We start from the raw sequence: 14,013 nt of genomic DNA, 5'->3' as shown, positions 1-14,013 counted from the left end.
AAAAAGAAATACCGCTAATACATTTCACATAATCAATTTATCATGACTCAACTGAAAAACAGTCTTCCTGCAAAGGTTTATTATGAAATGAATAAAAAGTCCATAAGAGAAGTTTGAAAAATCTATTTTATGAAGCTTTAAGATGCATTGGGTAGAATTATCTATGGTTACATTTCAATCTCAAAATAACAAAGTTATTTTGGGCAAGACACTGAAATGCCAAAAGATTTGATTATCATACAGGTGGAAGATAACATTTATGTAGCATTTTCTAACAAATTGTCCCATCAGAGGAATCCTCATATTTACACATTGCAAACATCAGCGAGATTTAAATGACATCTTGCATTTTGTTTCTTGCTTTTTAAATATGTAGGACCCAGGATTATTAGGCGACTGCTCCCACCGCCGTGGCCTTCACAGTGGTTATACAGTGTCTGTGCCCCAGGGCCCAGCCTCTCCCTGCCCCAGAGGCAGCAGGAGCAGGGCCTGAGCCTGGGCACTGACACCAGAGCCCGGAGCTGCTCAGCCAGGACGCTCAGCCTCTCGTGAATTGCTTTGTCTGTCTCAGTAAGTCCAGTATCCCTGAGATAGGAACCACTGCAGCTGGAGGGGTGGGGCTGTGTACGTACGTACGTGATTGGGGGTGTCTGGGCTCAGCTGCAAACTCTGCTCAGCCAAGGCTCCCAGGCTCTCTGGCCTCAGGAGCCCTCAGTGCTTGCTGGCAGCGAGGCGCTTCAGCAGCGGCTCATCGTACACCCAGCACTCCCCATCCTCATGGAATAACTGCAAAGGAATAAACACCTGTAAGCTTCTCATGACTCGGGAAGGAGCAAAGGCTGCAGGCTGAACTTTACCCTGCTGGAATAAAGCTCACCCTTGTTTCCCACGAGGTCTCGTTCTCCTTCCTGGCCCTGGCCTCGGCTCTCTGCCGCTCCTCAAGCGCGTGCTTTGCAGCCGTGGCTGCGTCAATGTCTCTGATCTTCAGGTTGTAGGTTACATCCTTCCATAAGCTTGAAAGAGAAAGGGCAAGGGAGACTTTTATGGGAGCAGTGCTACAAGCTGTAGATACAGCAGTGAATAAAGGTAAATCTGAGGTCAGAGAAAGGGCAGAAAAGACCTCAGGATATTTGATATTTGTGCTGCTACAGCAGGAGGGAGGAGGCTGTGGTGGAGTGCTCCAGACCTCACTGAACATTTGATCCCAATTAGGATGTGACTGAGAGCTCCAGATCTCCTCTTCCCCCTTAAATCCCCAGCCTGCCTGTACCTGGGCTCAGGGAGAACAGAGCATGCAGTGCTTGGATCAGTGCAGCCTTTAGTCCCTGTACTGCAAACTGGAATTTAACTAAAATAAAATCTTAATGTTCCCAGTTAACTGAAGTTCTTACCAGCGAGACTCAAAGTCGTCTTGGTCCTCCAATTTCCTTACCTTCTTCTTTATTGTAGGCATTTTCTTGGTATCTATAAAGACAGAATTCTCCTGGAGTGGAAGATGAGAAAGAAATAAACCTATTCAGTTCTTTAGCTAGACTTCAAATTTATACACCCTCACACTCTAGTACACTAGCTAGCAGGAAATACAGGAAACGTGGTAATTCTGCAGATTCTCTTCTTGTATAGAAATCAAGCTTCCTTAAGAATAAATGAACAAGTTCTATCCCCAGTTCAGCATTCTTTTGGGCAGCCTCATAGGAGGTTGCAATTATTAATGTTTGTTTAAAATAAAATACCAAATCTACAAAACCACCCCAAACCCCCAAAGTAGAATCTTGTATTTCTGATGAAAAGAGAAAAAAGAAAGCAAGCTGTTACCCCTGTGGAGTACTTTGCATACATGACCCCATTCCATTCTCCTTCAATGGAGCAGAAGGGTTTCTTGTCATTTGGAGAACTAAAGAGAAACAAATAGTCATTTCTCAGCTGTATTTCAGCAACTGAAAAATCCTAAAGGATCAAAACTCTATCCTTCTTTCTGTAAAGCCTGGTTTATATCAGCCAAAGTGTCCATGCCCAGCACAGAAGAGAGGGTTCTGTTTACAAGGGGACAGTTTGGCATGAATGAGTTACATAAACCTCAACAAGGAGCATTCATCAGGACTTGCCTGAGGGCTGGATCTGCATTTAGAGTTTAGGAAAGCAGTCACAGGCCTTCCACACAGATTTAGGGTGGTGAGTTTAAGCTTAAAAAGGTTTCAAAATCCACTTCTTCCCCCAGACTACTGGGAAACACAAGACACCAGTTTTTAAATGGCATCTATCAATGTGTCAGTGATTTAAAATCAAGTTAAACCTCATTTTATCAGCATTCACCTGCTGACATCACAGCACATCTTCAAATATGATGAGAATCTCCATTGAATTCTCTGTGCTGGGTATGTGCACAGGTTTTAACCAAAATCCACCAAACCACAGGTAAAAACACATGAAGTTTGCAGCAGAGCTTTAACTGACACACTGAACAGTATCCCAAGGCTTGCTGCAGATTTGTATTTTGCTAATTCAGGAGAGCAAAGTTCCCTTTGGGAATCAGCTGAGGATGTTTTCAAGCAGGATAAAGTAGGACACAGGCCTCTGCAGCTTCCTCTCACAAATCTGACTATAAAATGGCCAATTCCAGGACAGGTAATCATCAGCTAAGTTCTTTTGGGTGCTGCTGCTTCAGCATTTTACGCTCTTGAATGTCTTGTTAAAACTGTTGGCATTTAAGGAAGGAAAAAGTGAGATGAAGGAAGCTGCTTACAAAATTTCAGCTGTAATTCTGTGCTTCTTTCCTCCATAAAAAGGTTTTGTGTGGAAGACAATGGAAGCATTGTAACCTGTCTTTGAGCAGTTAATGCTGCACTCCCCACCAAGCTCTATCCATGGCACAGTGAGAATAGACCTGCAATTAGGAACATATAAATGCACATAATTATAAGCTCTTGACCAATAAATACTAAGGATGAAACATTACAAGGCATTAAAAATGAAAATACCAATTAGAGCATTTACTTGCCTTCCATAGCCATTAGGAAAAGTCAAAATATAGTGTTCATCATGATCTAGGCATGTAACACACCCTGTTAAAAATAAAAACAGATTTAAAAAACATTAAGCAAAACCTCTACAGAACTTTTCATAATGATTTCATGAAATATGCCATGAAAAGGAAAGCTGAGGAGCTTCACTTTTAATGGATGCTGAGAATGCCCAGCTTCTGGAGGGGACAGGGATGGCTGTATTTTTGGGAAAAACTGGGCCCTAGGTGTTTTCAGCACACAGAGTGTATGGAAGGAATCTCTGGTTCCCAGATACATAAGCTCAAGTTACATAAACTCAACCATTGCTTACATTTAGTATGATGACTTTAAGTAACTTATAAATTATATTATTATGAATTACATATTAACATATACTATACATAATCATTATAATACTAATATTATATAATTATACATTTCATTCTATATATTATATTTTATATATATTTTTATTTATTATAAATAATTATAAATTATTCTATGAAAAATCCTAGTTGCAGAATTTAATTTCACCTCTGCTGCTCACTTTACACACACATACCTTGCCCTATGTTATGGACCCCAATAGACATTCCTAGGAATTTGGACTTGGTCCATATGTGAGCATTGAACTGTATCCTCTTGCTAAAACACTCTGCATAAAATGCTGAAACTGAAGAAAGAGACAGGTATTAAAAACAGCAGCACAAGACACTGATACCTTTGTTTCCAAATTCATTTATTGGGAAAAATCCCCAGGTGCCTCACACTTATGTGGCAACAGAGTTTGCAATTGGTTTCTCACAAAAGCAGTTTATAATTTTTCAGCTTTTATAAATATGCAGCTTTTAAATCTGCATAGAAAGTGTAAATCCAAGATTTAAGCCAAGAGCTGATTTTACTGTCACCCCTCTCCAGCTGCCACCTCTCCTGGTACTGTCCCAACTTACTTGGAGGATGGTGAGAGACCTGCTCTGCCACAAAGGTGACGTTGCTTTTACTGACCCAGGGGACTGGTCCTTCTGAGACTGGCTCCTGTGGGACAGGGGAGAGGATTCCATCACTCAGTGCCTGCAAACACTGGAAGCTTCCCAGAGAAGCTGCCTCCATCTCTAAAGGCTTCTAAAAATGTATTGCAGAACTCCTTAGTCCTGGAACTATGATCCTTTCTAAAGGATAGAGTTTCTACTCTCTTATTTTTAAGTATAAATGTCTTTGTTTTAATTGTCCCCAGAAAAAGAAAAAACATTCAATTGAAATTCACATATAAACCAAATTACAAAATAATATTTAAATGGCAGAAACAGTTTTTGGTTTTGCTTCTGAAAAAGTCTGATCTGCATATTAATAATGACATGATTTCATGTACCACAAAACCATAAACTAATATTTATTTCCTGTGGCAAAGAATGCAAAGTGTAATTAATTCATGGTTAGAAGCAATGGAAACCCAAATGGAAACACTGCCTTGATGCCAGCAAATTGGAGTGCAAATATTCACCTCAGAAACAAGATTTGAGCAAATAAATCAGTAGGAATAAAAGGAAATGGGAGAAAGACATGGTTTATATCCAAATAATCACACTGACTTAGATGTGTTACACTGAGGCTACATGAAGTACCTCACAAGAGCACTTCCCACACCATCACTGGCAACTTCCTAAGGCAAGAAGCCCAAATGAGGTGCCAAAGAAGAAAAAATACAACAGAAAACCCCACTGGGCTGCATTGATTCAAAAAATAAAAACAAAAAAATCAGAACTTGGGGAATAAATGAATTCATAATCAGTGCTATGAAGCACTGCAGAGAAAATGGAAATTTTCAAAACGTCAAGTAGTTCTTTAAAAAACAATAATTTTTTTAATTTAATATAAAAATAACAATAAAATAAGGTATTTTACACTTCTGTCCAAAGAAAACAAGGAAGGAAGCGGAAGAATTGGTTGAGAAATTGCTACAGTTTGTTGATTTGTTACTAAAGCACAGCATAATCCATTTCAGTCAGTGACTCAAAGCTTTGGGCTGCATCTCTGCATTCTGGGCTCCAAAAAACACCATGAGAAACTCACCACGTCATCTTCAGTGCCAGGCAACACCCAGTGGCATCGGAAGATCTCCCCCAGAATGGGATTGTAAGGCTTTTTAGCAACTGACCCTTTCCTTCCTGCATGGAAAGCTGAGAGGTACCATTTAACCACCTGAACCATCCTCTCCTTGGGATCCTTCTGGTCACTAATGCTATAGAGAGAGAGAAAAAAGGACAGGCAGAGTGAAATATAAGCAGGGACCCTGGATACAGAAAAGTTTTATGGATGCTTGGTTGTTTTGCAACTAGAAGTTTGTCTGATTTGACTATTTCTGAAGTTTAAACCAAAATCTAAGCAATATTTTTCAAAACTAACAACTTCTAGCAGCCCACAAGGGCCAAAACCAGACAAGAATCAGTGAATGCTCAAAGTCAAATACCTGACAAACAAGTCTGGATGTGCAAAGAAGTCAGCATACATTTCCAACAGTGACCTTCTTTCCAGGATAAATGTTGGAAGAACAACCTGAGTGAAGAAAAACAACCCATCTAGCTGAAGGTATTTGAATATCCTGTGCAAAAGCCAACTGTAAATAGCAAACAGCACCCACAGCACTGTGTGCTCTAAGCTGATTGTGAGCTCGAGCTCACCAATGAGTTTTGACATATGCAGGTCAGCTGGCATCTTCTACAAACCCTAAGGTTCAACAGGAATAGTCCCATCCTGCATGGATTCTAATCCCACTCAGAGCACATCAAAAGCTGTTCTGAATTACAGCATCACTGCTCATTTAATTTCATCTCTGTGAACACTGTCAATCTGCAGTTACAGGCAAACACTCACTTGCAGTCCCATCCTGCTACTCCTCTTAATCAAGATGAAGTTTAAGCTCTTCCCTACTACCCCCAAAGGTCCATTCTTGTGGATCTGCTCAGTGTGATCCCCTGTCAATTACTGTTACTGACAAGGTACATGCTCATAAAGATTCCTGGCAATTTAATTTGAGATCAGTTATAGTTTTCAGCTATCTCAGGAATTCCCAGAACAGACACAGTTTGGATCAATTCCTATTCAGAACTGCCTGAAACCTTGAACAGTTTGCTTGTGACCTGCTGGCTGTTTGCCCAGAAAAGAGTTATAATTTTATTATCTACTGTTCATTCCAGGCTGGACAGTTAAATTCATCCACCTAAGTAAACTTAAGGATAAGGATTGATCTCTCCTGCACTTTCTCACTCTGGAATTAATTGTTTAAATTTATCCAAGCTGCCTGGAAAGACCAACACCTTCAAAATGCTGTTCATTCTGCCTTCATACAGACACCAGCATGAATCTCACTCATGAAGAATCCAACCCTTTACTAGCCAGACCTAAATGTAGCATTTCAAAATAAACAGGCTATATATTTACTCATTAAGATCCCAACTAAGCAAAGCTTTTCACTATATGGCTACTTCTTCCCTTTTACTTTATGTTTTATTGAATTCCACCATGCCTTGGGATCATGTAGCTCTTTGTTCTAGGAAGCTAAAGACATTTTAGCATTCTTCTTATGTCAGATTCACCAACATTCCAAGAATCAGGTTCAAAGAGAACCAACAGCAATTTTCCATAGCAAGCTATTTTTCCAAACACATTTTAGCATCTGGATATACTTATTCTGCAGCTACTTTTCCCCTTCCAGTAGGAACTCCAATTCAAAAACACCATGCTTAATAGATTACAGCTTAACTAACTCTTAGAACAAATATGTAGTTGAATTATGTAACCTTTCTTTTACACAGAACTCTGGGTTACTGCCCCTCCTATTTCCATGAACACCAGCAAGTTTACCTTGGTTAGGTCCATGCCTAATCTCACTTGTGACAAGAGATGCATGATAACACTTTTGTGCTCCTCCACTGACTCTCCTTCCCCATCATCTTCTCGATCGTCGGGAGGATCAAAGAGATCTGAAAGACCAAATGGCTTTTGTTTTCCTCTAAACCTTCAAAAGCAGAGTGTATTTAATTAGCATATATGTAACTGTCAAAAAAGAGAGGATTTAAATCCTACAATTCAGCAATCTTCCGTTAGTAAAGAAACAGTACAAACCACTTCCCATTAGTACCTTGCTTTTATATTTATATATATATATACATATATATGGTCCTGCATATATTGACCCACTTTACACACAGATCAATAACTCCTTGCTGAAAGGTCACCCAGGCCACTTACCAGCATCATTTGTGCCATTAGACATGGAAGAATTGAGGGACTCTGTGGTATCTGGACGTTTCAGGCTGCTCCCTGTGCTGCTCCGAGTCAGGACTGCAGCAGACCCTGAAGAACTAAAGAAGAGAATAAATTTTCACATTTCAAATTAAGTAATTCAGACCAAATAACTGTCATTTGATATTCACAGACAAGGAATTTAGTGATAGACATCAATATATGTGCGGTGGCAGACATTAATATACATGGTGCATGCTAATTCACAGAAAGCTCAGAATGGACTGTAGCTGAAGGAATGGGACAGCCTGCAGCCTCAGATAACACATGAAGGGAGAAAACAGCTGATTAATCCCTCTTTGGAATGCGGAGCATGTTAAAATTAATTTTCTGATTAATATAAAATGAAGAGCAGAGAGATTTGGGGGAAAGGGTGCCAACTTCAAAGAATGTCTTTTAGTAAATGTGTGAGGGAATTGGTCATTTACCAAAAGTTGCAGCAAATGCAGGTGAAATGCACCATGGTCTCATATTACAGCTCTCAGCTGGGGGCTTCCAAAGTTTCATTTGCTGGAGTTTGTCAACATGTAGCTGATGGAATGGGAAGGAGCAGCACTGCCTCCCTCACAGACACCTGTCTGCGGCTGAGGGCTGGGGTAATCTCACTCTGTTACACAAAGTGGCTTTTTTACCTCCCCCACCTTTTTAAACCATTTTCTGCAAGCAGACAAGCCATGTCCTTGTAGCTACAAACTGCATTCAGCACATTCTGTACACTGTCAGCTACTTACTCCATACATCGCTTTGGGGAAGAACTGCTCTGGTAGAATTCATCAGCATCATAGAACTCATCCTCACTGCTTGAGTAAGAAAAATCTGGGACTGTATTTGGAGAAAGGTTGACATGGCTTGGAGAGGTGAGACTGCTGCTAGGTGCTGACTGCCCACTCCCTGTGGAGTATTAAAAATTACAGATTCAATAAAAAAAAATTCTTTCAGAATCTACTTAAACAAGAATTGTTCAAATCAATAAAGACTGACGGAAACTCATGAGGAGGAACATACAAAATTAAAAGCAATAATTAGGCAGGTTCATATGGAGTTTAACAGATGACAAAAGGAAAGTCACAAGGGAAATGAAGAGCACAGGACACCAGTAAAGTTTAAGGGACGTGTTTTCTCCAATTCCTGCAAGATTACAATGCTGGGGAGACAAAGTGAAGCTGGTAAAACTCGTACACGTTGCGTATACATGGGGGGGAGAAAGAGCAGCATTACTGGTTTTAAAACAAATATTGAAATTGGTGTTGATTAAAAGCAAGATGTAGGCCAATATATCATTGTCTTAATGACTAATTGCAGGGTTGTTTGTATTTCAATAAAAGCTACCCAGAGCTGTACCTGTACTATTTGGTGTTGGAGTCTGATTCCCGAGCGATGCTACTACAGGTCCCACCGGCAAAGAGGAGGGTCGTTGCTCTGACTTGCACAACTGAGCAGGTTCTAGGGGATATTTTGGTATGTTAAACCCAAAATTCAGAAACAGCTTTCACATTATTTCACCCAACCTCCAAAAATTAAATAATTTTCTAGAAAAGCCATTCGGACAGAAAAACATGTAACCATCATTTTTACCTAGGTCCTTTTTTTATTAAGCAAAGATGGCATTTAAAACAAAATGCAGTTGTTTAGCTAGAAATCATTTGCCTTTTCTAAAAATTATAGCTTCATTTTTAAAGAGAATGTTAGAAATGCAAGCCAGTAACTGAGAGCAAGTAAAACACATCAGCTTATCCCCAAAACCAGGGGCAGGCTGGTGAGAATGCTCTGTGCCTCCTGCTCGTGCCCTTCTGAGCTGAGTGTGCCCTGTCCTGTGTGACACAGCCCTGTCCCCTCCCCACTGCAGTCACTGATCTGCTCGTGGCTGTCCCCAGCCTACCTGGAAGTGTGACAGCTTGGGAAGGCATCGCGCTGATCCCCGACGGCTCCAAGGGGCTGGGCTGATACACGGCGTCCACGGGATTGATGGTGCTCTAGGCAAGAGAAGGAAAAGCACATTTTTTCCCCTCAATTAAAACAAAAGAAAGCACAGATAGCAAGAACATTGTGAGCACGAGAAATGCCCAAATGCAAGAGAGCGAATTCCTGAGAGAGGAAGTAAAACACAAATTGACAGTTGAGGACATGAGAAATACTTTCAAAGTGGTGATATTTTGATTCTTTACACAGACTGCACATTAAATTGAATTTGATGCAGATTTGAAGCGTCTTATAAAGAGTTCTTATTTCAGGTTCTTGCTTCTGGTATGCCACCCAATGTCCATTGATTAATAATGCATGCAAAGAGTGGAAAGTTAGATGCAAATTATATGGTCAAAATTAGGACAAGTAATCTGTGTTTTCAATTTTATTTTTTTATCAAAAAAATTCATTTGTCCAGACCACAGCAGATCAGCCCATAAATCAAAACAAGAATCATCAGCATGCTTAGAGCCACGAAGCAGCTTTGTTGCCAAAAGCAAGCTGACAGTGCTCAGTGCAGCTCAGTAGAGGACATCTCCACCTACTTCTGAATGTGGGCACTTGGAAAATGAAGCACCAGGTCAATTCAGTGCTCCCAGAAGTCACTGACTTCAGTGTATGTCCTTGGTTTTTATGCATCAAGACCCTTGGAAATCTAAAGTGCCATGTCTTTTAATCCAAAATATGATGTAAGCACTGTTTGGTATTTATGTTTACACACAACCACCAGTACTTCTTGGTTGTTAGTTGAGTAAAAGGCACACAAAACCTTTTTCCAAACATCTTCCAATTTAAATGCTTCATCTATCAGAACTATGAAAATTTTTTCTCAATTTGCTCAGAAATTCAGTCAGGATGTTCATCCCTATCCTCTTTTTTACACCAGTATTTAAAAGAAGTGTCTACAACTGTTCTCCTCTCCCTTTAGTCCATTAATTTCTATTTGTATTCAGACTGAGGGAAATCAGGCTCATTTTAACCTTCTTCCCATTTTCCTACAAAAAACAGGTTCCTTTCTTGCCTCCTTTCCTGGTTGCCTGAAATTCTGAACTTTATCCTACAACTGGATGTTTGGACAATGCTCTCAGACACACAGTGTGATTTTTGGGTCTGTCCTGTGCAGAGACAGGAGTTGGAACACTGTGATCCCTGTGGATCCCTTTCAGCTCAGGACACTGTATGACTGAAAATCAGTGAAGAGTTCTATTATTTTTTTCATAGCACAAGGATTTATTTAACTGAAAACAGAACTATTATTCTCTGATCATCACTAAAAAAAAAAAAATCTCCATTAAGAACAGCCATAAAAATAGCTTTTTACATATTCATTGGTGTTACTAAGCAATATATAAATAATCCAGTACAGGTACTGTTACTCCACTGTATTTCAGCATAAAGGGAATGTCCCTTACCCAGTACTTCACCCAGTACTTCACCTCCTTGTGGAATTCAACACAGTAAGGTCCCAGTTCCACAGAGTTCACAGCTTAAAATTATGGTCCCATCTTAAGAGTTAAAACCCAAGATGGTTCTATGCCACACAGGATGCTATTGCTATCTTTGTCTTTTTTATTTTTTAGGGAAACTAATAACCCACATGATACAGAACATTGGTATGATAAAGAAAGAACTAAGTAACTCTGATCTTGTATTCAGGATTGTAATCTCATCCTTAAACAATTCTCCATACTGCAACACGAACTGGAGCTTCTGGTTGGATTTTTTGAGGGATGCCTTCATGAGCTAGAAACAGAAGAAGGCAGACCCAAAAGTCTCCTACTCTGAGTTTAATAACAATTGAATAACAATTACACAGAAACAAGATTCATCCCATCATAGCAGCAAACAGTGATTATATTTCTGCATAAGTTTAAAATGAAATCCTGACCTTTAGCCCAAGTGATGCTGACCTCCACAGACCACAATTTTAGACTTCACAATCACTGATCTACTGTTAATATATTCTTACAGAAATATTTTTTCCTCCCCAGCATAAGCCAGTCCACAGATAATGAGAGCAGTGGCTAATCAAATTCAGACTATATCAAGCTGCAAGATCTCTGTGAAATGTCTGAGATGCAGATCAGATGTGCAGGTCACCTGTGCCTGTGGAAGTGAATACCTGCACAGCTTCTCTTTTCCAGGGGAAATCACAGGCCCTGTTCCCTTGTACTAAGACCTGAATTATGTTACATCTGTAGGGCATGTAATAATTCATCTTATTTATGCTAAGCATGAAACTGAAATATGCACATGCATCTTCAGTCCAAGGTTCACACCAGAAAATCCTACTGCTAAAGCTGTTTGTAGAGGAAAAACAACTAAAGCCTGGGAACTACTGTCAGCTCCAATGAAAACACATTAGGATTTTTATAATTTTTACTGAAACCAATCTCCTATTAAAAGTATCTGAAATGTACTCAAGTGACAAAAAAAGAACAAAGAAAGAGAAATCACATGTGACCAAAACTAAAAATGACAGAAGTTACATTAAAAATGCAGAAGTTCTATTAAAGAAGAAATGTTGCTTAGACAGACATTACACAACTCTGCATCAAAGGAGCAGCACTGTAGAAAAGACAAACTACTTGAAGCACACGGAGAGCAGATCTATTTCCTACACAAAGATACTTCAGATGGAACACAGAACTATTTCTATGCCAGTCATTTCCCTTTCATCTGTTCACATGACAGATTTTTATCTAAGTATTCAGTCACAACACTGCTGTTCCAGACACTCCATACAAAACTGACCACTCTATTTGCTAAAGACAAGGGTGTTAGCCAACCTCAGGAGCTAAGGACTCAACAGGAATTTTAACAAGACACTGGAAGCGGTAAATTAGAGAAAGGAAGAAGCATGTTGCAAAGTGAGTGGAAATTCAGGTCTCTGTTCACATGTTCTGCAGAATTAAAAGGAGATAAAGATTAGATGTAAACTTACTATAAGTCCATCTGCGTGCTTCTCCTCATTATTTTGGTCCTTAAGGAAAAAATGTTAAAAATATCAACATAACAATCTTGCATGACTTATCAGTTCTGTGCTAAGCAAGAACAGCGAGTGTCCCTCAGGAATGTTTACATTTTCAGCCATAAAATGTTCCTCATCATGTGATACAGTAACTAAACTTGGAAGACACAATTGCACACACAATCACTGCATCTCTGAAGATCAGCATTTTCTCAGGGCCTGTCCATGTGAATGCAGAAAACTTTAAAATATCCTTTCTGTACTGCAGAGTACAATTCTGTTTTATAATGTGAGTGCTTCCCAAATACCTAAGAGATCCCCAAAATATGCTCTGCAGCTCCTGTAAGTCCCTGAAAAAGGAAGTTCTCTGTTTCTGTAAATAACACACAAGAAAGGCAGAAGTTAAAGTAAGTTGAAAGGTTTTAACCTTTGCTTTTTGGCATCTGCTATATTTTAAAATGTTTTTAGCTTATTCTCTATCTCAGATTTTGGGTTTTTTTTGCCTAGAACCATAAGTGAAAGAGCAGGCAATGTATGGAAAACATCTGTCCCCAGGGGAAATGACATGAGCAGCAGACCAGTTAATGCCAATCTACAGCCAGCAGTTTTAGCACTGTACAGCAACAATATAAATTATACTGTACTCTAAGCCAAATCTCTTCCCTTCTGCTGCAAAGTTTGTATTAGACAGTACATCAATCCATAACTTTATCCAGTGTGAACCTCAAGACTTGTCTGCAAAATATTCCCCCAAATTTCCAGTTACATTTTAAAGGAATAAGGAGAAAAAAAAAAAAAAAAAAAAGTAAGAAGTATATACAAAGCTGGGACATATTTATGTTTTGATACTTAACATATCCTTCCTTAGCTTATACAGCTGTCAATAGGCTGTCCAAATTCTGTGTCTGCTAGTCAACATTTTTGAAGCCTGGCTTTCCATGATAAAAAGAACACCAAGGACAAGAAGTTCCACTGGACTGCGAATTTACAAGACATCATTTTTTCCCAACACATAAAACCCCCCATGTTGTGTCCATCATCTCTAAGACCTAAGAAATAAACCACAAAGATGCTGCCTGAGTACTGATGCTTGCTATCCCACCTCAGTAATGCACCAGTAGCAGCACCAATAAGGCAAAGGAGGCAGAAATTCCACAAAACTGGGCAGGCAAGACTGCCAAAAATGAAGTCAAAAAGAGAAAGCAAAGATGCAAAACTAAATATCTAAGTTGTAAAAGGTACTTCATAGCACACATATTTGTAAGACTGAGGTTTACCACATCACTGGCAGAACATTTCTTATATTTTACATCACGCACACCAAAGCTGGACTTCTTCAACTGCCACACACACAAAGGGGACAACACAAGCCAAATGCTCCACCTGCCCATCCAACTTTGATTATTTTGACTGCTTTTTGATAAGCAATGCATGTATTATCACATGTTCCTGTTTAGCTGGTATTCATTATTTTGAAAATGTCACTAGTTACCTCAGCACAAGTGGCCTAACTACACACTTGATTTATCAGCAAGTTTAATGAAAACTGAACTGTCCAAATTCTAAGGTAAAAATCAATGAAACAGGACAACTGAATACACAATTAAAAAAAGAAACAAAACAAAACTCTGACAACCAAAAATCCAGGTTTGCTTCAATGTTCCAAAATAATTCACATAATAAATGGTTGTGTGTTGGAAACAGAAGTCTAAGAATATAAGTGGTAACACTATTAAGAACATAGATTGGCAAGTCTGTCTTCTGATGAGAAAGGCA

The 14,013-nt window shown here is 39.4% G+C and overlaps 1 protein-coding gene across 13 annotated transcripts in view; it reads right to left on the bottom strand.

Annotated features, from left to right (window-relative positions):
• Window positions 1–60: 60 nt before the first annotated feature.
• OSBPL9 (oxysterol binding protein like 9) overlaps window positions 61–14,013 on the bottom strand; it is a 58,744-nt gene continuing 44,791 nt past the window's right edge. For 7 of the 13 annotated variants that reach the window (XM_086842136.1, XM_086842137.1, XM_086842143.1 and 4 more), the window contains 15 exons: window positions 9,184–9,277; window positions 8,646–8,747; window positions 8,036–8,195; window positions 7,251–7,363; window positions 6,864–6,982; window positions 5,470–5,555; window positions 5,073–5,241; window positions 3,953–4,037; window positions 3,565–3,675; window positions 2,999–3,062; window positions 2,744–2,884; window positions 1,816–1,894; window positions 1,392–1,483; window positions 878–1,013; window positions 61–786 (listed from right to left, as the gene is read on the bottom strand). In XM_086842136.1, coding sequence (XP_086698262.1) covers window positions 712–786; window positions 878–1,013; window positions 1,392–1,483; window positions 1,816–1,894; window positions 2,744–2,884; window positions 2,999–3,062; window positions 3,565–3,675; window positions 3,953–4,037; window positions 5,073–5,241; window positions 5,470–5,555; window positions 6,864–6,982; window positions 7,251–7,363; window positions 8,036–8,195; window positions 8,646–8,747; window positions 9,184–9,277 — 1,626 coding nt within the window. In that variant the 3' untranslated portion in view covers window positions 61–711. Of the gene's footprint in view, window positions 787–877; window positions 1,014–1,391; window positions 1,484–1,815; window positions 1,895–2,743; window positions 2,885–2,998; window positions 3,063–3,564; window positions 3,676–3,952; window positions 4,038–5,072; window positions 5,242–5,469; window positions 5,556–6,863; window positions 6,983–7,250; window positions 7,364–8,035; window positions 8,196–8,645; window positions 8,748–9,183; window positions 9,278–12,210; window positions 12,250–14,013 lie in introns of all 13 variants that reach the window. The other 6 variants (XM_086842135.1, XM_086842141.1, XM_023932425.2 and 3 more) reach the window with 1 other exon arrangement.

This window comes from Cyanistes caeruleus, chromosome 9, assembly GCF_971803275.1.
Source record: "Cyanistes caeruleus chromosome 9, bCyaCae1.hap1.1, whole genome shotgun sequence".
NCBI lineage: Eukaryota > Metazoa > Chordata > Aves > Passeriformes > Paridae > Cyanistes > Cyanistes caeruleus.
The sequence above is the reverse complement of the archived record's forward strand: the minus strand, read 5'-3'. Positions and strand labels throughout refer to the sequence as shown.